Source organism: Zeus faber (genome assembly GCF_960531495.2).
Source record: "Zeus faber genome assembly, chromosome: 17".
NCBI lineage: Eukaryota > Metazoa > Chordata > Actinopteri > Zeiformes > Zeidae > Zeus > Zeus faber.
The window spans coordinates 24,130,608-24,153,540 of NC_137204.1; the positions used below are offsets into that span (position 1 = coordinate 24,130,608).

General features: G+C 45.3%; 1 protein-coding gene across 4 annotated transcripts in view; it reads left to right on the forward strand.

Annotated features, from left to right (window-relative positions):
* The first annotated feature begins 5,003 nt into the window (after positions 1–5,003).
* LOC307242770 (growth hormone receptor-like) overlaps positions 5,004–22,933 on the forward strand; it is a 25,639-nt gene continuing 7,709 nt past the window's right edge. Inside the window, exons 1-6 of one of the 4 annotated variants that reach the window (XM_080017345.1) lie at positions 5,015–5,129; positions 7,472–7,647; positions 8,666–8,797; positions 14,158–14,263; positions 20,019–20,160; positions 21,762–21,934. In XM_080017345.1, coding sequence (XP_079873471.1) covers positions 14,167–14,263; positions 20,019–20,160; positions 21,762–21,934 — 412 coding nt within the window. In that variant the 5' untranslated portion in view covers positions 5,015–5,129; positions 7,472–7,647; positions 8,666–8,797; positions 14,158–14,166. Of the gene's footprint in view, positions 5,130–7,471; positions 7,648–8,665; positions 8,798–10,135; positions 10,188–11,283; positions 11,351–14,157; positions 14,264–20,018; positions 20,161–21,761; positions 21,935–22,933 lie in introns of those variants that run through there. The other 3 variants (XM_080017344.1, XM_080017347.1, XM_080017346.1) reach the window with 3 other exon arrangements.

The following is a 22,933-nucleotide window of genomic DNA, read 5'->3' on the forward strand; positions in this document are numbered from 1 at the left end:
AAACAGGCTTTCAAAAAAGCTGTTTGGAAGTAAAACTACTGAATGTTTTTTCTTTTTGACCAATATTTGATGGCTCGACTCATGCGGGGGCGTAAAGGGGAAATAAACTGTTGGGTCTTTGAACCGCTTCGTCTCTTGTGAAAAGGCTTTTGCTTTGTGCCCTCTGTCGTACATTTCAAACGGGCACCACGACCTTGATTCCACTGTTTGACATTTGCATGGGGAGACGTCATCAAATTGCACTATTCGACGACCGTCATAATGGTTATGAACTGAGCATCTGATCTATATCTAGAATTCTAGGAATCCCTGTCTGTCTGTCTGTCTGTCTGTCTGTCTGTCTGTATACATGTCCGTCTTGTTATCTCGACAGCCGTGTATCCGATCCACCTCTCACTTGGCGGTTGTATCGCCGGGGACCCAAGGACGTCCGGCATCGGATTTGGTGCACTTTGGACATGCGTCATTTTAACAAGCTTTGAACAAACGGGCGAACAGCGAGCCGCTCCGTGCAGCTGGGGTGCTTTGTGACATCATCATCATCGAGGTGAAGCGCGAGACGCACGCCCTGGCAAGCAACGCCGCGCGCATCCCAAACATGAGGGGAAGAGGACGCGCAGCACTGAGTTTGGTGCAATTTGGAGCCAGCGGGGGGCGGGGCTCCAGGGCTCTGTGACTGAGCAACAGAGAGTGTCTTGAACCGCCATGCTGAGGAATGAATCGATGCCATTTTCTTAAACTGTGCCATTCACACGTCTTCGAAAAGTCTTCCATTTTGACTGTATGTAACTTATGGTATGTGGGATTTGGCCCCTACAGTTTCTGAGCGCAACTGCACTTTTACACCCCTGTCGTGAAACTGGCTTGGGGAGGTGGAGCGGCTACGTTTTGTATGAGCATTACAACCGGACAGTTTGACCGTCATGTTTATACTTTATTGTTTTTTTAAATACATTTTACCAGGCAGAAAATACGGTAATCACCGGAGTCAAACGTCAAGGAATTGGAGTAAAGCGTGACACACTTATCCCGCCGTTTCGTAACAACAGAAGTTACATAGTGCAAGAACAGGCATCGGGGGTGGGGGATCCACACGCTCAGGATGGGAGCCCTGTCCGGAGTGTGTGTGGGGATGGCGGTTTTACCTGCTGCTCGTTAGACCAACCAACGAGCAACAGGTACGCAGCCACTCTGACCCGATCGCCTCGATCCAGGTGAGGTGTAGCTGCTCGACCACACCATCCCCACACCACACTGATTCAAGATTCAAGATTCAAGAGGTTTATTTGTCACATACATATACCGTTATATCCGGACTATTAAGCGCACCTGAATATAGGCCGCACCCACTGAATTAAAAAAAAATAATTATTTTGAACAGAAATAAGCCGCACATGTCTTTAAGCTGCAGGTGCCAACCGGTACATTGAAACAAATGAACTTTACACAGGCTTTACGAAACACAGCTTGGAACAAGAATAAAAAAATAGCGGTAAACAGTAGCCTACCAAGAAAGTTGGTCATTGGTCACTATCTTCCTCCTCCTGCGCACTGAAAGCACTGAAGTCACCTCCTTCGGTGTCGGAGTTGAAGAGCCTCAGAATTGCTTCATCCGATGTTGGATCGTTTTCATTGTCGCTCTCTTCACGTTCATCCGGAGGCAAATTCCCCGCCGAGCTCATGCTGCCCTCTTCAACACGCAGCAGTCAAGACTTTCGAGTCAACCCGTTGATGATAGTGGATTTTTTGACAATGCTCCACGCTGTCAGAACCCACTGGCAGACACCACGATGGTCCACCTCTAAAATCCTCAAACTTCATTGCGGTGGCAATTGTTTTGGCTTTCAGTCAGATCTGCACAGTTGAAACACCTCGGCCGTCTGCTCTCTGTGTGTTGACCCAGTCTTCGATCTCACTTTCTAGTTCGGGCCATCTGCTTTTCTTCACTCTGAAAGCTTCACTCTGAGTCAGTTCCTCACGCCGCTGATTTCAACGTCTTATCATCGACTCATTAAGGCCATGCTCCCGTGCAGCAGCTCTATTTCCTTTTCCCTCAGCCAGATCGATCGCTTTCAACTTGAAAGCTGCATCGTATGCATTTCTTTGTGTCTTTGCCATAATGAGGGTGACGAAATGACTACGGTAAATGATGGGAAGTTTGAGCGCGCTCGATTAAATCTAAACAGTAAACTTAACAGTTACATTGTTTCACCTTAACCCTTAGCAATTTCATTGGTCTAATGAAAGCTTCATGCCGCCATAAAACTGAGCACCGAATCCATAAATTTGCCACGTCATTCTTTAAGCCGCGAGGTTCAAAGCGTGGGAAAAAAGTAGCGGCTTATAGTCCGGAAATGACGGTGCACACGTTCATATGTATATGCAGTGAAATGTCTTGACTAACATAGATTATTGTTACAGGTTAATGCATAATGTAACCCTCACATTCAGGGAAGCTGTAACCTCATCTAACTCGAAGGAATGGGTTAACGCAATGGATGGCGTCATGCAAGCCCTGAGAGAAAACAACCCTAACCAACTTGCCTGAGGGTAAGAAAGCAGTGGAGGGTAGAGGGGATCCGACAAATACAAGGCAGACTACTAATTTGACCAGTGTCAGGGTGTTGAGCCTTAAAGCAGCACAGGAAAATTTGATTTTTCAAATGGAGGATGTCAAAACTGCCTATCTAAATGCACTAATGGATCACGGGATTCATGGGGAACAACCAGAGGGTTATGAGGAGAGAGCTAGCACAAATAGAAAGTTGGTGGACGAGCTAGAAAAGTCACTATATGGGCCAAAACAATCAGGCGGAAATCGGAACATGCAAAATCCAGCCGATCATTGTGTGAAACCGGAAAAGAGAACGTGATGTGGCGTTGATGACTTGGTCATCACTGCCAGTGAAGGCTGTGAAGGAGACGCTCGCTTGGACTCTGGATCATTGCCCACCAGACCAGACGGAAGCAGATACTATCGATTACGTTTGCAAAGTCGGTGTTTGGGGATTAACCCTGCATGTGAAATTGACGTGACGCCAAGGTAGAACGGTGATGTTTCTGCCAAGATACACATCTCACGAAGCGAGAGCAAGTGGGGGGTTGACGTATGTGAAAAATGTGCTCTCAGTCAAGGAGTGTATTGTGACGTCAAAATCCTAAATTGCATTGTGACGTAGACAGTGATAGCTGCCAATGAGATGCACCGAGATCGACATGTGATGTGCATGCATATAACAGGTGGGGCGTGTGCGGAGAAACTCCTCCCGTTTTGAGCTGCAGTCGGAGCAGAGACGGGGGCGTCACGGCGTGAGCCCCCCTATCTGGGGGGAGAGTCGAGGAGGTAATGTGTTCAAACTTTCAAAAAAAGGGTTTATTGACACGGGTCAGTGAAGGCCAGTTGTATGTTTCCCTTTCTGATGTCTGTGCTTTTGTGTGTTTCTTATGGAATATATACTATTTTAAAGTCATTTTGTAGAATTCATTTATAATTGTAATTATTTATTTTTCGTCAGAAGAAATGGCTGCAGAGGGTGTCAATGTGCTACTTTCTACCCCTCCGGTTGAGAATTTTGTCCGCGGTTCACATCTTTGCAAAACTGTTCCATATTCATTATATTAATATTTATCTCTAATTTAAAAAATAAATCGAAATAATAAAAAATAATTTAATAATTATTAATATAATTAATTAATAATAATAATAATTTATTTCAGATGGGGTCGTTGATTTTAAATGACAGTTTAAAAATGACTTGCAGTGATCTTAGACTTAAATAAGGGTTCATTTGTTCGTTAATTTGTTCGTTTGCTTAACTACACTCGCGCGTCCCTAGTAACGGGGGGTGTCTTCCGGGTTGCCCGAGGTGAAATGACGTCGGAGCGGATCCGCGTCCCCGTCGCCCGCGCTATGTGCGTCACGGGCGACGTGTTAAGTCCTCGCTGTCGCCCGCGCCTGTGACCGACGTGACGCGTGATTCTGACGGTGAGGCCCCCGTGGTCGGGGTCCATAACCAGGAGGCTCCTGGCGCACCGCTCGGCTAGCCGGTTAGCTCCGAGCTAGCCGCGCTAGATCGCCTTTAGCGGCGCAAGCCAGTGGTGCTAGGAGCGTTAGCGCCCCCTTGTGTTGGTGCTTATTTAGGTCCAGTACAGGGGCCTTACTTGGGTGGTTTGTGTTCCCTAGTTACCCTTTCCCTTAGTTACTACATGCCTAAAGGAAGCACCTATACAGTTTACGGTATTTGATCTTTATGTATAACTATTGACACATTACATATTCCCGACTGCTTTGTTTGCATTTAGTATTGACAAGAGCTGGTTTATTTGTGACTTGGCGGATCCTTCTATTCTGTTGACGCTGCGGCTCATTCCGCACCCGCCCGTGTACCGTACACCGCCTTGCTCCCAATTTAAGGAGCTCACCGTCGGCCCTTGAACTGTGCATTCAATGTTTCGACCCGATGCCCCGGTTAATGCGAGGTACCACATTAACCGAGGCGACACGCCCACCCTACAGCCCTGCGTGGAGTCCTCCGCCGCAACAGCATCTTCAGAACCCCCAGACTTCCATCGATTGCGAGTTGTTGTGATGCGTCGCAGGTGGCTGAAGCATGGAGGCGGGTTCCGAGCAGGCTGAGGGAGCGGAGTGCCGACGAGGCGCGGCGGGAGCTCGCCAGGGCGGGCCTCGACTGTGGCCCCGTCACCGCCACCACCCGGGCCATCGATGAGAGGACGCCGGCCAAGAGGGTCCCCGCCGGGCCCGAGGTCGGCAGCGGGCGACGGTAGCCCCGGCCGGAGGCGACTCCACGCGGGAGAGTCCGGCCCCCGGCTGGGATCGGAGCCGACCCGCGCCGTGCACCGCTTATGCAGCCGTGAGCCGGTGCAGCAGCGGCACCCCTAGCGCCCCCCCCGCGGGGTGCGGGCTTGGTGGCCGGCTTCGGTTGTGGCACGGGGTCTCAGTCCTCCGGAGGAGCAGGGCGTCTGGGTGCGGTCAAGGACCGGCTCGAATAGCTCTGTGGAGGACGCGCTCTCTCACGCTGAGACAGAAACTCCTTCTAATCCTGTAAAAGCGTCCCCGACCTTCTTTTACGGAGTATGCGCCGTGTGGGATGGAGTTTCGGCGAGAAATGGTAAGTCAACCCATTTACCTTTATGTAATTATACATGACACATTATATACAGTGACGTCGCTTAGACTTCCAGGCCTGGTCTGGGCGAACGGCAACGTCAAGGCGGGCGAGACCGACTCATTTGTCAGGTCCTAAGTTCCGAGTAATTGGAGAAAACACAATTTAAGACGCAAAGACAATTATTCGATTATTCCGACAGCGCATAACTTTACATATTATTTGACTGTACATTCTTTTTTTTTAATCCAATAACGGTTATTTTAAGTTTGGAATTCACTACCTGTTAACTGTAATACTTTAGACTTTTTTTTTATTTTGTTGAAGACAAGTCCCATTTTTCGAGAGAAAGTCGTTTGTTTGTCGATGATTACCGCCGTGCTGTTGAAACCTGGCTTCTGTTCTCATTTAAAGAGTTGCTGCTTTTGCCAAAGGATATCATTTGGTGTTTGGAAGTGAGTGTTGAGCTAATGGCTATAATTCCCATGTACGGCTGGACACACATACCCTACTGTGGACAAATACGTTTCCAGCTTCATGTTCTCCCGTTACTAGGAGCTATTTCGACTTTGGCAGCGTCAATATTTTCAGGGAATAGGAAAAAAGCTGCACGCATGCCATGGTTCTATTGCACACGTCATAATGTGCAGTCGGACTGGACTGCTATCAAAGCGCTGCATTCTTTGCATACACGTGCTATAAAAGATCTGGGACAGAAAGCACAAGTATAAGTAGTACAGTCTAGTATAATCTATTAAGTTTTGAGCATGCCAGAGTTGGCGCGGATAAGTATCTTGTATACAAGAGTGAATGCATTACATCACACGTAGACGTTGATACCAGATCCAGCAGGATCTCCTCTAGAGAAGACTGCGCAATGCCTGTGCGATGTACAAGATTTGGTCACTAAACGTGGCTAAACAAACATGTCTGGATTGCATCTGGTCTATGGGATTGGTGTCATTTTAAATGAATATTTAATTCAAAGCACTTTCATACATGAGTGCACTTGATACACCTGATACTTTCACATCCCCCAATGTCCATGTCCCGTCTGTGTCATAGCACGTGATGTGTATTTGTTGTTTTTGTTGCCATTATCGATTGTGTGGCACAGACATTTATGTCATTATATTCATTGAAACCTTAACTGGAGTTAAATATGGTACAATCCATCATAATGGCAGCATTCATGTTCAACACTGTACCCGGTCCCCTGCAGATAGGTGAATGAAAAAGAAAGGAGCCCGAGACGCAGCGGGAAGTTCTGAACGACAGCTGTTTAGCAATGACATCATCATTTTCCACACGTAATAGAAATGCTGTCAATCATCTTCGTAGGAGTTGAGGGGGGCGGGGTCGGCGGTCGGAGTGGTGGCGCATTTGGAACGACGGTAGAAATTGTAGTTGGCCTCGTTTTTCACGGTTAAATAACGTGCGGTGTATAACAAAGAAATTGCGAAACGGACGCACTGGAGTGTTTCGGTGGGAAAACCCTCCTATTAAGTCAGCAGAAACGGCAACGACCAGCAGCTAAGTCTTAACTTGTGATTCGTTCTTAACATTTTTTTAAACAAAATTCAGCTTTCTGTGTCAAATGTTTTTGTTTCGCAACACACGTCGGTAGAAATAAAGTTGCAACCATTTCAAATCTGTTTGAACCCAAACAAAAAAAAAAGATGAAATTAAAATGATTTTGTGCACTTAAGAGACATTTCATCAACTTTTTTTTTAACTTTTGGGACTAAAATAAAATGGACACAATGCAGACCCATTGCTCTGGAGCTGCAAGCGATCAAACAAGGAATATGTTTTGGACTGTTTGTGCCTCGAATGCCACAAAATAAGCAGGGGACATTGCGCTGGGTTAGATGTGAGCTGAATGCATTTATATTTACAAAAAAGGGCTAAAGAGAAAACATTTCTAACAAAAAGCCCCGCCAACATCACAGGTAAGACAACACACACACACACACACACACACACACGAGCGAGACCTCAACCGTGTCCAGTTGTCGCGTTCCAGACACATCTAGCCATAAAAATGCCAAGGAGGACAATAATAAAAAAACCTGAACAATAACAATTGTCAACAACTGCCCTGCGGGCTGGCCCCTAATAATAATAATAATAATCATAATAATAATAATCATCATAATAATAATCGACAGCTTTGTGGGGCTATATAGCGCTACACTGAGACAGTTGTTGATAACTTAGTTTGGCCTGCTTATTCAGTGGGGAATTGCCTCCAGACCCCAATGATATGATGTTTTTATGTGTAGGGTCATGTGCCTTCAGAATTACAATGTTTTTTATTTTTTATGGCACCTTCTCTTTTGTAGAAACACCCATGGGTCTGACACATACTTGGAACACAATCAACGGCCAGAGTGAAACGGCGCAATCGATCGTCGACAAAGGTCATGTACTTGCGCGCTCAAAGTGGGTGTAGGTGGACGCATGCGCGCAACAGCGAGGAAGCAGATGGATTTAGCCGGTGACTAAGTTGCGGCTCCAGGTTGTATTACTAAAATATATTACAATTTTTTTTTATTTAATTTTTTTTTACAATTGTTATACAGAGCATGAGACTCATGTAGGTATGTATGTATGTATGTATGTATATGTATGTATGTATGTGCACACACACACACCAGTTCACACGCTCACATGCCACACCTCGTAATTTTTCTGCGTTTCCTCACTGGCGCTTGCTTGCCGCCCGTCACCGTTGGCGTGGTGAACGCACGTTACCGGAACGCCCCGCGCACAGCTTCCTAGGTGGGGTGGCATGAAGTGGTCCGGCATAAAGGTTCACCGGTTCTCCAAAGAAGAACAAATACTGAGTGTTTTCTTTCTGGATGTCTTGGTTGTAATCAGGGCTCAACACCAGCTTTCAAAAGCTGTTGCCAGGCTGGCAACCACGCACCAGCTTTTTGGTTGACGAAACGGAAAGTGTGGTTGCCATTTTTAGTCACCTTATACTTTTGAGTAATTAAGATACAGCATCTCCATCTTTCCATTTAAAAGTAGCTCTCCACCAGATGAGCCATGCTCAATATTAATGTCTGTCTACAAAGATAAGAAATGGTTATTGTATTCTATGTTGAGAAATATGACCATTTTTCCTGCATATTTTTATTTTAGTTTGTGGTCTAACGACACAATATAGTTTCAGATGATATTTTGGAGATGCCTCTTGGTGCTTTCGTAACATATTTATAAAAGAGATATTTGAGAAGTAATCATGAATAATGTGGATATTATCACCAAGCAGGTAGAGGCATCGATTACAAGAGAACGGTCTATAAAATAAAGTTGATCAAATTGCATTATAGACAAGATTTAACTATATTGTTATATTGCTTGTCTGATATCACAATACAACGATTTTATATCTATATTTGCACTTTCTTGGCGCCCAGTGTTTTCTAGCTGAATTATGATGCTGACTCTATCTACATATCTGTGTCCATCTCATCTGTCCTACTGTTTGGCAGCATTCGTATCTGAGAATTTCTTCCATGTTTCCTCAGGGATCTGCCAAGCAAGTTGGACACAGAGGTCTTGTTGGCAATAGAGACCATAGAGGTGCATCCCCAGAGGTATCCCAGTATTCACAAGTGGAAGAGCACACTGGGGAGCTGCTCCCATGCGGACATGCAAAGGTTAGTCATTTAAAACGGGAAATGGAGGTAAGTGGACTAGTGCTGTGGTGCCACTATTGGTGATTGCTGGTGAAATGGTTTTTGGTCTCGTTATCGCTGAAATGGTGGCGATGCCTAAGAAACTGTAAAGTGCTTGAAAGTGGATTATTATTCATGTGCTAAACCCTCACCAAAGAAACACGTTGTTCCATGTAAGTAGATTTAGATTGTATTTATTTGCAGCGAACGCTGCAGAGTCCCATATGAAGAGGAGGCTGCAGCTGGCAGCCACTCGAGATGGTAGGGTAGAAGTTTAGTTTGCAAAGGTGTAATTCTATATGTATTTTTATTAATAAAATAAGAAAATAAAAATATGTTCTATGTTAACATTTGTTTATGTGTCTTTTTAATTTTCATTCAAATGTGATCACTGATCTTGTAGCCTGCGGTATGTATTAGAATGGAAGTGTATGTGGTTAAAGATAGTAAAGTTCATGGGCCAGGTATATAGCTTTTATTTGGCCGTCAGTATACAGAAGAATTAGCATTTTTACAGCATGTGGGCCAGAAGCACATTTTAAAATGTGGACTCACTTTACAATATGGGCCAGACATTTAGAATTACTGCTTTGAAGTAGTATAACCTCGTGGAACCACAAGAGGGCGATCCAAGTGTTTATCTCATGTCTATGCTGTATTTGGGAAACATTTATCTGGGATCTGCACAGGAAAGACTTGGAATTCAGACTTAAATGGGCGATGTTTCCGGGTCATACCCATGAATAGTGATACTGCCGAGAGGTTCGACTGTTTTTATTTTTATTTTTTTCAGACTCTTGACGAGTCACTCGGTAAAAAACAGTCGGTCGATTTTTTCCACTCGCTGGGCCGGGGAGGATTTCCGGTGAGCAACAAAAGGGAGTCAGAAGAGTCTGCTGAATGGAGTTCTCACAAGAATCCTTTCATTCCCTCAAATGTATTTACTTCGGCGGAAAAACTCAAAAGCTGTGGATCTTAAAATGATTGAACCCGATTCTCTCAAATGCAAAGTTGTACGTACGTCACCATAAAGTAATTCACTGAGTTGTAATTCTCAGCCGGAGTTGCAGATTGACTCGCTCGCCCACTCTTTCCCGCTCACCGCACACACATGCATCTATGGCAGCCGACACGCAATCAACGGAGGCGGTGAAATGTGTCGTCGGCTTGTATCCCTTCCCAGCTCGTCCTTCCTCCGGGCGGCGGGCGGCGACGCGCCCGGGGACCAACCCCAAGCGTCCATCGCAGGTCAGACGACGCTTTGTGGAGGGAACCCCACGGGACCGGGGGGGGGGACGTGCAAACTCCCCACAGAAGGGCCCCCTCTCATTGGGGGAGAACCCGCCGGAGCGCGGTGCCGACGGCGCCCCAGGTGGGAATCGAACCAGGGACCTTCTCATATACCTTCAATATATGACATTATGTCATGTATTGAACTTGTTTCCTTTGTTTTAAGCCCACCTCCAATAACTCTAGCTGGTCATATTTGGGAGCTGGTCCTACACGATCTGAATAAAAATAATACAGCTGCAAGCAGCGACGACCGGGTCCTCGACGCGAGTTTGAGGGGAGATCCGATAAATCCCCCCGGAATTACAAAAAAAGTGACAAAAATACCGCGTAACCGCCGCCTTTTTTTGAACACTACATTAAACGCCCTGCCACGACAGCGCAGTCTTTTTACAACTTCCAATCGTGAAGGGGTCCTGCAGAAACTCGCAGTCTGAAATCAGTGTTGAGGAGTTCGCGAAAGTACAAATCATGAAAATGACATTATTAAATGACACCTTTAATTCAATATGGCCGACTTCCTGTTGGGTTTAGGTCATGGCGCCTATATACATTTTTTTTTAAGCCTAGTTTTGTTACACGAGTACCGAATGTTCGTGGGGAAAAAAGCAAAATCGTTTTTTTTTGTTTTTTTTTTATTTAAAACATGCTAGGTTCAACGGGACTGACGAGTGTGCAACGTTTCTTTGCTTCGTTTCTTAAGGAGCCAAAGGGCCGATTCAAAAAGGCCGGAGAACGAGAAGAACACAACGCGTTCCCTCGGGTCGGACCCTGAAGTCGCGTCGCAGCGCCTGAGCGATTCGCTCGCCGCGTCGCGGCTCCCCGTGGCGACGAACGGCGAGTGGCCGTCCGTCGGGCTCGGCGTGAAGTCGGAAAGCGAGTCTCTCGAACCGACTCGTTCGATCGGAACGAGTCGTCCGCCGCCGCCGCCGCGCTCCGTCGGCGCGAGGCTGTTGCGAAATCGGCGACCGCGGCGAGCCCCGGTGCGCGTGCGCTCCTCGATCCTGCACCGACGTCACGTGTTTTTTTTGGGTTTTTTTTTGTTGTTGTTTTTTTTGGGGGGGGGGGGGGGGGGGTGTCCCGTCCGCGTCCCGTCCTCGTCCCGTCCGCGTCCCCGTACCCGCCCCGCCGCCCCGCCCCACCCAGCGCGGTGCGTGGGTTATTAACCCGCGGGAAGTCGGTGGCGCGTTGAGCAGCGTCCCCCGCGCCGCGCGTCGCAGCCGAGAGCCGTCCCGGAGAGAGGAGGTGAGTGCGTGTTCACCCCCCGTTCAGCGCTGAAACCGGGAGTAACAGTTCACAGTGTTAAGTGAGTGCGTGGCGCATGGGCGCACGCACACGTGTTTTCATATCGTACCCGCATGTTTACTGCCCATATTTTGCCGACATGTTGTCTTGTGTGGCTATATAATATAAACAAATAGATCAACATGAAAATATTTTCTTTTATTTTTGCTCCTTTTTTTTTTTAATTTTCCTTTTTCCTTTTTATTTATTTATTTATGTATTTATTTATTGTTTTAAATTCTCTCCTACTTGGTTTCGCACAGCCCTTTGGAGTTTGTCCCCTCGTCGTTTCGCTGCGCTGCACTCGTGTGATTGCCTGTGACAAATACAAATGTTGAATCTTGACTGTTTACATTCCGAAATCTCCAGGGGCGTACATGTCACACACAGCCCGTGTGCTGTGAGGTAAAGCACAATTATTATTATTATTATTATTATTATTATTATTATTATTACTTCTGATAGGCTGTAAAGATGTTATTATTCTATGCCATGAGTTGCTTTATTTATACAGGCATAGATTTTCCATTGGGGTCAGTTTCATGCATGTGCCTTTGACTGAATCTATCTAAAAGGCTTCATCCTGCCGGGCTGACTGGATATTCAATTCCACTGCATTCAGTACTGAAACCTGCCCAGTGTAGTATAACCACAGAGCTTCGGAACATGAATTCCGGACACATCCATTACTTTAAACTTGCTGCCCTGCCTTTTAGGGGTTTCACTTGAGCTTTGAACGGTGTGCGGGCGAGACGCGTGACCTTTCCTCGGTAGAAAAAACGACGGCAGATGATGTTCATTGAGTTGAGTGGGTTGCTGAGTTGTTGAGGCCTTGAGTTGCACTGGGTCCACCGCTGGAGGACGGAGGCTCGTGTCGCCGCCGCCGTTGACCGTGGCTCAAAGAAAACAGGGTTTGTTGTTCTCTGTGCCGCCGTCGTATGAGCTACAAACATACAGTCTATCCTCAGGATGTACAGAGCCTTCCCTCTGCAGCCGCTGTTCTAAAAGGGGTGTGTGGACCCCCCCCCCAAAAAACCACAGACCCCAGTAATGCAGTAATTTTCTTCGAATTTGTCATTTTCAACAACTGCCATATACCCATCCTCCCCGGACTCCTGTCGCCTACCCCCCTGCACGCTGACTTTAATAACAATTATGACAAGTCAATCTGTAAATAAACATGCTGTCATTCTTATTACATGTTTCCATACGCCGCTGTGCACATTGCTCATCTCGTATTTAAGTACTCTTCTTTTTGCATTTAATTGAAAATAACAACACTGTATATTTTGAGTCGTTTAACGTTATTATTATTGTTATTATTACTTATTTTATTTTGCTTGTTGAGTTGTTTATCGCTATCTACAATATCTACTTATCTACTATTTTTGAATTTATATATTGTGAATTTAGTGTATATATCCCCTCAGTCTTTCAGATGCTGCAGCGCCTGAAATGGTGCCGTGAAAATGTTTCAAATTCCACTAAAATAAATAAATTAATAATAATGGAAATTAGCTTTTGTGTTGCAAGATCAAAATTGCAAGGCCGCACGTCCAATTCGTCAGCTCCAGGAGAAGAGCAGCTCTTGTGTTCACCAGAACATGTGTCCCTCTTTTGAGTGAGAGCGATGCGTATTGGTGAAAGGTTCAACTTGTTTTTTTGAGGTTTTGTTCCTGACGAGGCGCTCGGTAAAAAAAAAATGTGCGAGGGAGGACGTCCCGAAACGACGGACGGGTTCGGTTCTCGCTCCAGGGTGCGGATGAAGTTCTCGCGCAGAACCCTTCGACTCTGACTCCCCGAGTCCTCGCAAAGATTTGTTCGCAACGGACGAATCGTTTGCCAGCCTTGCGTCACTCCTAACAGGCCATAATAATCTAAAAGAAGAACGGTTTTGTGAAACGCTGCCGGAGAGTCAACGCGGCTCCTCGAACATATCGGTCAGTTTGTGGAAGTTGACGTGCGGAGTAAATACGGCCATATGTCCGGGCGTGCTCGGGCGAGGCCGGGCCCAGGCGGGAGGCTTGGATTTCAGCAGAACTGGCTGCGGTTCCAAGCGGGGCGGGGATGCGATGTTCAGCGCCACGGCGTCGTTACTTGGAAACAGGGTTCAGGACGTCCCCAAAAGCAAACGTAGCTCCTCACGGGTGGAGGAGGATAAACGAAGACCAAATCCCTCGCATAGCCACGGCCCCAGACTTTTAACTTAAAGCCTTGGGTGTCTCTCTATTCATCACATGTGTGAAAGGGATGTACTTGTCTGTACAGACCCCATGGGGATATATTATTTTTTTGCCTATTTTCTATTGTGTTTTTATTTTCTGACTGTTAAACTTTGTTTATGCCAAAAATGCACGTACAGCAATGCACCAATGGAAATGTACGTGCGCATGTTATTATATTTGGCAATTTTGTCCCACATTTTGCTATTGTAAATTCTTGGGAAATTTGAAAATTTACTCTTGAAACGCTTTGACATTTTTTTCAGACTTAAGTTACTTTCTTTTTCCTGTGTTGTTGTCTGTTCAGCAGCGCATCAATCTTCACCCCTGTATGTGAAATTGCACTTGGCGGAATGGATTAATGATCAGTTTCAGTAAACCAGTCTTTTTTTTGGGGATGTAGCGGTGCGACCTAAAGAGTGGTCATAGTTGAGTTTTTTTTTTTTTAGTTTTTTTTTTACTGGTGTTAGGGCTGGGAAGCCGATGGGAAGTGTGGCGGGGTGGAGTGGGCTCGATTCACTAACATTCCCTTCGCTCCTTCTGCAGCAGAGCACCATGGCTGCCACGCCCTCCGTGTTCCCCTTCCTCCTCCACCTGCTCCACCTGCTCTCCACGGCGGCTGGAGCGGCGCTGGGCCCGGCCTCACATCAAGGTACTGTCGGCCTGGATGTCATTTTTGTTATAGTTATCATCAATAGTCAGATTGAATTGTCATTCACAGCTTTTATCTTACGTATAACAACTGCGAACGACAATATAATTTGACTGTTGACGATAACGATATGAAAAACATGTCAAACCTCTGAATTTTTTAGGTTCTCTCAACTTAAAATTCATACTTTTATCTCTCAAATTTCAATTCCCAACACCTCAAAAATAGAGGTTTTGCAAAAAGGAAGCAATTCTTTTGAAGTTGTACAATGCAATGGCTCATTTTATTCCACTGTACATCGAAAAATCTATTCCTGACCTATATTTTTTAGGTTCACTTTAGTTAAAATGAATCTCTCAAATTTAAGACAAGAACACCTAAAAATATATAGGTTTTGTAAATTTAAACTTTTTTTTTTTGGTTGGTTACGATCCAATGACTCATTTATTTTAGTATATCTGTCCGTCTGTCCGTCTGTCTGTCTGTCTGTGTGTTTACGTGCGCACAATACCCCGATTAAGCTAAGTCGTGTTAAGGTAATGATGGTTTGAGGTGTTTACATGCATTTGGAATAATGCGGTTCCTGAAAAAACAAGTTTACGTGGCGTGTGGCATAGTCGGGTTATCGACAGGAAGTTCTCGCTCTGCCGTCCTGCAAAATCCTCCGTCTACAACCCTCTCGGACGCTTTTCTTCAGTACGTCCCCGTTTGGGTTCTTGCTCCGAAATATCCCTCTATGTCCCTCATCAAACTCAACTTAAAAAAACGCTCTCACTTTCCGCCCCAAAAGCGCGCGTGTTTACCGGCGACCGCTGTTTATCAACTCAAGCCCTGCGGCACGCGGAGTTTGGATCCGCCGATCGTGCTCGGGTTTCCACGTTAAACAGTTAAGGAGAAGTCCGGGTCTGTTGATCGGGTCTCGCTTGCGCCGATTTCCAGTTGAACTCGATTTAGATAATCCGGGTAAAGTGTCGACATGACAGTTGCAACAGTCAGAGTATCGCCTTGACCCACTTATTCAAGTGCATGTAAACGCACTGACTGCCTCTTGTGCAATACCGCCCTTAAAAAAAAAAAAAAGATTTATAGCTCAAGACTTCCATGAAGAATGCCTTCATGGCGCCACCAGCGATTTGCTCATGTAATTCCTCCAGCTCGTTGGAACACAGGGACCCAGTTGGAATGAAACCGGCCCTTGGCGGCCGTGCTGACCGTCCATTCAAGCTAGAGCTGCATTCTCTGGAACAACAACAGGCAGCGAGTGGAGTGCAGCGAGCAGCTTTCTGCTGAAGTGGCTTCCCAGGAATTTCGGCCGGAGCGTCCACTGCGGAACGGTGCAGAACAATGGCAGGCACTTCAGCCTCTCGGAGGCCCTCCTCTTCCTCCTCCTTCTCTTTACCAAACACTCACTCTCTATTTGCATACACGAGGAGTGTTGTGCTCAAATGGAGGGGTGGGGCGGTCTTTCCCTCTAGCATTGTTTGGCAATGGCCCGGAGCATCACGCGTGAACTTTTAGTGGATTTTATTCTATTTTATCATTGAAGAAATGTTGCTTCCTGTGTCACCCCGGTGATCAGCGCTGTGGATCACTCACACCTGATGAGTAGAATTAGTAAAAAAAGAAAAAGGCGTTGAGAACGTACAGAGCTGCATTCTTGGACTTGATGGGCGGAGGAGAGGACGTGGATTATGCTGTGGTGTTGGGCTTCGCGGCGGCGAATAGTTAGGCTCCTTTAAGAGATTCGACTCTTTACGAGTGACTCAGTTAAAAGATTCCGTACATTTTTCAACTCCTCATTCGTTTGATTTCAGTTTCTGTAACTTCTGGGGAATGGGAGTCAGAGGAGTGGGCTGTGCGTCGTGAATGGAATTCTGACAGCCCGCGGGGCTTGAGGCTCGTTCGCCAATTTGTCCGGATCCGCTTGAGGCGCATGCGTGACTTGCGGCTCAAGGCTCTCGGCTCTTGGTGTGGTTTGAGCAGCCACACCTGTCCTGGGTCTAGGTAATTGCGATCCAGGATCAGAGTGACTGCCTCCCTGTTGTCCGTTGGTTGGACTAACGAGCAACAGGTGAAATCCTCATCCCCACACTCAGGAGAGGAGCCCTTGTCATGACACATGTCCACTTGTCCATCTGCCAGCTGCTTATTCCAACTTGCCCACTCTCTACAGGAAACCCCGTTGTCTGTCTCTCTGTGCCGGAGGTCCCTGAAAACGCCACATGGATGGCGTGTGGCAGGCGAAACAGCCACAAGTGCCGTCCCATCTCAGCCTGTTTGTCTGGCTGCAGTTAAGAGTTGGAAACTAACGAGTCTCTCTTTCCGGAGTGACTCCAGAGCCATTTAAAAGATTTGTTTAATATGAACGAATCGTTTGTGAGTCTTGCATCACTAGGGGTGAGATGGCTCTTTCCAGTCAGCCGGCTCTTACGGCTCCCAAACGGCCCTCTTAAATTAGGAAATTGTATGAAATATCGCGACTGGTGGATGTTGTCTGTGCACACCTCAGAGATGTGGATTCGAGTCATCGTGACTTGGGCTGGAGTCGCCTCGACTCACTGTTTTGACGACTCGCAACTTGATATAAAAATGAGCGACTTGAGACTCGACCCGGACTTGGAAGTTTAAGACTCGTGAGCTGACTCGTGAGCTGACTCGTGACATGACTTGTTCGTCTTCACTTTCATTCACTGAAACCTTGAACAAAAAGGCGATGGCCAAACAAAAAGGTACTTTGTTTGGGCTCGGTAGACCCCCTCACCTCATGTCGTCTCGGCTCGGTTGCAGACGGACAGATGTTGTAGTAATCCATGAATGGCGCCATTGTGCAATTCAAGGTTTCCCTATCAAACACAAGTTGGTGTTCGGAAAGTTGTAAGTTGTAAACAAAGGGCAGTCTTTTTTTTTCTCCTCCATTTTAAGCCCCGTGCGCCAGGATTAGTCCGCGAAGCGTCCGGCAGATAGTATAAAGCCCAGTGCCTCTGATTTACGACACGGTCATAGAATGATCATTATTTGACTTTTTTGACAACATCAGGATCGGCGGTAATGCAGCCGATGTGTCTGGATTTTAAAGCAAGCACATAACAAACAAAAACATTTATTACTTATCCTGTACCTATCTGTTTTACATAACTTTGAAGTTACCCAGCAAAATAAGCGCAGAAGTCCGACGAGGCATTATAAATCCATCCACGTTTGTTTATTTGCAGTCTGTCAAACTCCTCACGACCTGATGTTATTTTAACGAGAAGCACTCGCAGTGCGCGCCACACACAGTATGATCAGATCACATCATCATGGCGGCCGCGACTGCGCCGAGTCTCGGATTCAGAAATTGTATTCAATTATTTTCATGCAGTCAAATCAATTTGTGCAAATCTGTTCATAACTTATTGAGATATTCTGCAAACAGGCAGACAGACGGACGGGGGTGGAGTGTAACAAAGTTTGATGTTTCGTTTGGCTGTCAGTATTTCAATGTTTAAAAGTGATGGGGAGGGAATATTTTTTGGATTGAGAAGAAATCAAGAAATATATAAGATTTTATAAAGTTATTTGTTTATTGTTTTTGGATTACATTTATTCCACTGAATATCAATAATTATGATACAAATTCACTGCAGTGTCACACTTTTTGAACAGGTTAGATAGACAGGCCAATTATGTCATTAGTAGACAGGTACTAATACCTTGTCTTTTCTTTTTATAAAGAGCGGATACTGCAGGTAAAACTGTAGTATCTTGGGGGGGAAAAGGGACTTGACTTGACATAACCTGTGACTTGACTTGACTTGACATAACCTGTGAGGTTGCCCGACGAGAAATGACTTGGAACTTGTTTGACACTTGGATAAGAGGGCCTTTGTCACACGTCTGGCACATTTACCGCTTCAATCTATAGAGGAATCACTTTCCACGACCAAAAAGGGGTCTGGCTTGGGGCCTCTAACTCACCAAGACCACCCCTGAGTGGAAGAGCACGCGTTGGCCTCGCTTCCTCTTGTTACGTAACGTCATACAAAAAGAAAGCTTTCCCTCTTTTATTTTATTTTTTTCTCCCTCCCCTCCTGTTTTTCCTTCCTGTTCTCCGGCTGCTTGTTGAAAAGTGTCTTTTCTTGCGGGTCGAGGATGTCCTCCGCGCTAAATGAAAAGTAATGGGATGGCGGGAGGCCCGGGAAAAATCTGCCAAAATATTTCCAGAAACAAGCTTTCTCGGAATCAGCGCTGCCTCGGCTAGAGGAGGGAGGGAGGGAGGGAGGGAGGGAGAGCGGGAGGGAGGGAGGGAGGGAGAGCGGGAGGGAGGGAGGGTTCCCCAGCTTCAAATCACAGAAAACACGTTTCCAATTGCTGAGTGGATTTGGCCACTATCTTTTTTAAACATTGTCTTGAGTTTCTTTAACGGGGTACCAGTATCGTAGAAGGCGGGTCGGGTCACCTGGTGACCGGAAGATTGCCAGTTCGGTCCCCGTCTCCTCCTGGTAGCGTGCTGAAGTGTCCTTGAGCAAGAGACTCAGCCCCGCTACCTGCTCTCATTGAGCCTTGCAGGGCTGCAGCCATCGCTGTGTGAATGTGAGGTTCGCACGGTGAAGGGCTTTTGGGTCGTATGACTCGAAAGGCACACTATAAATGCACCCCGTGTACCACTTAACGCTTACCAGAAAAACAAGTAAATGCATCCAGTGTGACCCTCCTGTCCCATCATGATAAAAGATAAGATCACACTTTTTTGAATCGCCGGGGGGTAAATGCAGGGAGAGTTTGTACGAGTGGAGCATGTTAGAGCCTGACGGCTTCTGTTTGTACCGACCCTTTCTCACTTTAGTTCGCTGCTGTACTTACCTTTTTATGTTACCACCGGTACGCCACTTTTATTAGAAATGCTGCAATACTGTAACTAGTACTTACTGTCGACCAACGCGGTGGTGTGTGTTTTTAAACCAGAAGACACACACACACACACACACACACAGGGGGTGTCTCGCTCTGTGTCTCTCTCTCCCACAGCTCTCTGACATTTGTTCCTCATATTGAGTGGCGGTGCCGAAACGTGCTCGGCATAGCCGAGTGTCATGTTGATTTTTTTTCCCCTTAATCCTGACTTCAGTGTGCTTCCCAGGAAGTGTCAGGCATCTGGTAAACAGGTTATTTTTACCGCACGCAACCCCCCCCCCCACATCCCTCCACCCACCCCCGCCCCAGCCCCTCCCCACTCGCTCACTCCCCCCAGTCCCACTCGGCTCAGGAGGTGAGAGCCGGGGCCAAATGTACAAAAAATTGCCAAAATTTCCAAAGAAAAAATACCACCACCACCCCCATTTATTTATATATATATACACAGTATTATTTTGGCTAAAAACAAAATCTAAATATAGGTGGACATAATATACAGATTAATAAATATGAAAACAATACTACGGCGTGGATACGAATGAGCGAGTAGGTATAAGTTATTATTATAAGTTATATAACTTATTATAATTTCTACAGTGTTATTACATAATAACATAACTATATATAAACTCTTATAATTATCGTTTAATTGAGTTATTTATTAGTTATTATGAGCTAGTAAAATAGCTTTAACATTCTAAACACCCTGAAATTAACGTGCGTCATCCAGAACTTATCAAGTCCAACAATTTAAAAAAAGAAGCTTTTCAGACTCTGAAGTTATGAAAGATGAAAATGTGTGTTAATATGACAATATGCTTAAGATTAATAAAAAGAATACTGTGCCCCCCACCCCACCCAGAGGCAGACCTCCCCCAGACACGCCCCCAGCTCTCGGATTGCGTCTCGGCCGACATGGAGACCTTTCGCTGCCGCTGGGACGCCGGAACCTTCCTCAACCTGTCGGAGCCCGGACAGCTCCGCTTGTTCTACATCAATAAAAAGTACGGGGCATTAAACGTCTTTAAAGTAAAGTATTTTTATTATAGAGCAGCTTGCAGAGTGGCAGTGGATAAATAACGTTTGGGTGAAATGGTTTAGCATTTTGATTTGAGAATTATTTTCATTTTCCTTGGCTTAGAATTGCAGCTTGACTAATTGCGGATTTTTGTAACTCAATTAGCCACGCCCACCTAAAAATTGGACATTGCCCGCAAGCTCGCACGTGACGTCACGCGGGGGAGACGGGACAGAGCGAGCGCCGCAGTGACCGGCAGCTTGGCAGGAGACGCCCCGAGTGTGTTTTTAATCTGAGATTTAGATTTATTTCCCAGTGTTCTACTTGTGTGAAACAAAAAAGCGTGAACTTAACCACCTCCCCTCGCTGCGGATCCTGTCCTCTCCCATGAAGAGTGGGATGGGACTTTATTTTGTAAAAACTGGAGAATATCCCCCATTGTTCGTCTCCAAAACTCATATACTGTAGATAAGAGAACTATGGGGTTGATTTTAAAACCTGTTTTGAAATCCCTTTAAAAACCCTTTTGCTAGTTTTTGAGTTTGTTCTTTTTTGGCATGTTCTCAAAGCCCATTACACACACCAAGGACCAAGGTGAGCAGGGGGCGTTACTTTTCATTCGTTATCAGTCGTGCTTTCCTTGTTTTGTCTTGAGTCTTATCGGGCATTGGGAACACCTGCACCGTTTTAGTGATTACAATGTGAACGCAGGGTACACAATGTACTGGCCAGTGTTGTCCCTTAAAGACTAAATGAATAAATTATTATCCTGTCTATTACAAGAAAACCAAATAAAATAAGCTTTCTCGATTATACTGAAGGGTGACATTTACATCATTACCACCGTTATTAGTTATTGGTTATTTGTGTATGTTTTGTGCAGAAAGTGACAAACGTATTTTAAATTTAAATTGATTATTCTGATGTCAAAATCATTGCCAAACAAACTATTTTAACAAATTCTAATTATAGTTTGTCTTTTTTTATCCCACACACGACATTTTTGACCCATGTCTTCAAACTGGAGGTAGTAAGACAACAACTAGTTTTATTCACAAAGAAAGGAAAAATGAAAATGATTTGTAATAATCCAAAAATAATAATAATGAATACTGATAATATTGAATGACGATATAAATTGGATTCAAAGATATGGCAAAGAAACATTCAGCTATGCATCAATTTTCATAGTAAATTAATGTAGTATATATATGTGTATACAGTTTACATGTACGGTATATATGTGTGTGTGTGTGTGTGTGTGTGTGTGTGTGTGTATATATATGCCCTTATTTGGAGTTTCACATTCACTTCCTGTGCCCTACAGGTATATGCCCTTATTTGGTGTTCCACCTTCCCAAGGGTGATGTTCACCTTTAATTTAACCTGCCTTCACAAAATATGGGCACTTATATGATGACATCGCTGTTTTGTAGTAACACCATTAAGAAATGTGGCAAATGTAAAATATCCAAAGTGAGTGAGATCGCTGGTGGGTTGGTAGATTTTTGGTGGTTGATCAGCGTTATTTTGTCCAATCTTAATGACCAAAGCGATGACAACATGTTTTCTCCTACCCCCCTGCAGATCCGTCAATGCCTCCCCCGCAAGGTGGAACGAGTGTCCCCAGTACAATGGAGCCAGTGAGTGCTTCTTCAACAAGAGCTACACCACCATCTGGACGCCCTACAGCGTGGAGCTACGCTCTGGGGACCGGGCCGTGCTCTACGACCAGGACGCCTTCACAATCGAGGAGATCGGTGGGGAGATCGGCCTTAAATGAAATTACAGTTACATGGCATTTTTCCTTTGCCTCTACGTTACTGGATAACTAGATAGGTAAAAGCCAAAAGCGACTGTATTCTATATATACTGTATGTATATAATACAGTATGTGTATATGCTGTATGCATTACAATAATATTTCACAGAACAAATTCAGACAGACATTTAATATGCTGATACGATTATTTATCAATTTACAATTCCATATTCTGTATATACAGTGAAAAAGTAAAAAAATATATATATTGTGGGATCGACTGCTGCATCAATGGCAGCCTATATTACTGGTTTACTATATATATATATATATATATATATATATATATATATATATATATATATATATATATATACACTACTCACAAAAAGTTAGGGATATTTGGCGTTCGGGTGGAATTTATGGAAAATGTAAAAAGTTCACGCTACAGTGATATTATATCATGAAAGTCGGGCATTTAAGTAGAAGCATGCAATGGTGATTTCCTCATCTCAATTAATTTATTGAAACAAAAGCCAACAACAGTGGTGGCTATACCACAACAAAAAATGTCAATGTCTCAATAACTTGTCATGTGCCCTTGAGCATCAGTTACAGCTTGACAACAACGTCTCATGCTGTTCACAAGTCGACTTATTGTCTGCTGAGGCCTGGCACCCCACTCTTCTTGAAGGGCGGCCCTCAGGTCATTGAGGTTCTGGGGGCACAGAGTTATGAGCCTCTTCACAGCGACTCAGCTGATCCCATAGGTTTTCTATGGGATTCAGGTCTGGAGAAAGTGCAGGCCACTCCATTTGAGGTGCCCCAGTCTCAAGCAGCCGTTCCCTAATGATGCGACCTCGATGAGCTGGAGCATTGTCCTCCATGAAGATGAAATGAGGCCTGTGTTGTTCATGCATGGGCACAATGACTGGATTAATGATGTTATTCAGGTAGTATGGGCTTGTCACTGTACCATTCACAAAGTGTAGGGCAG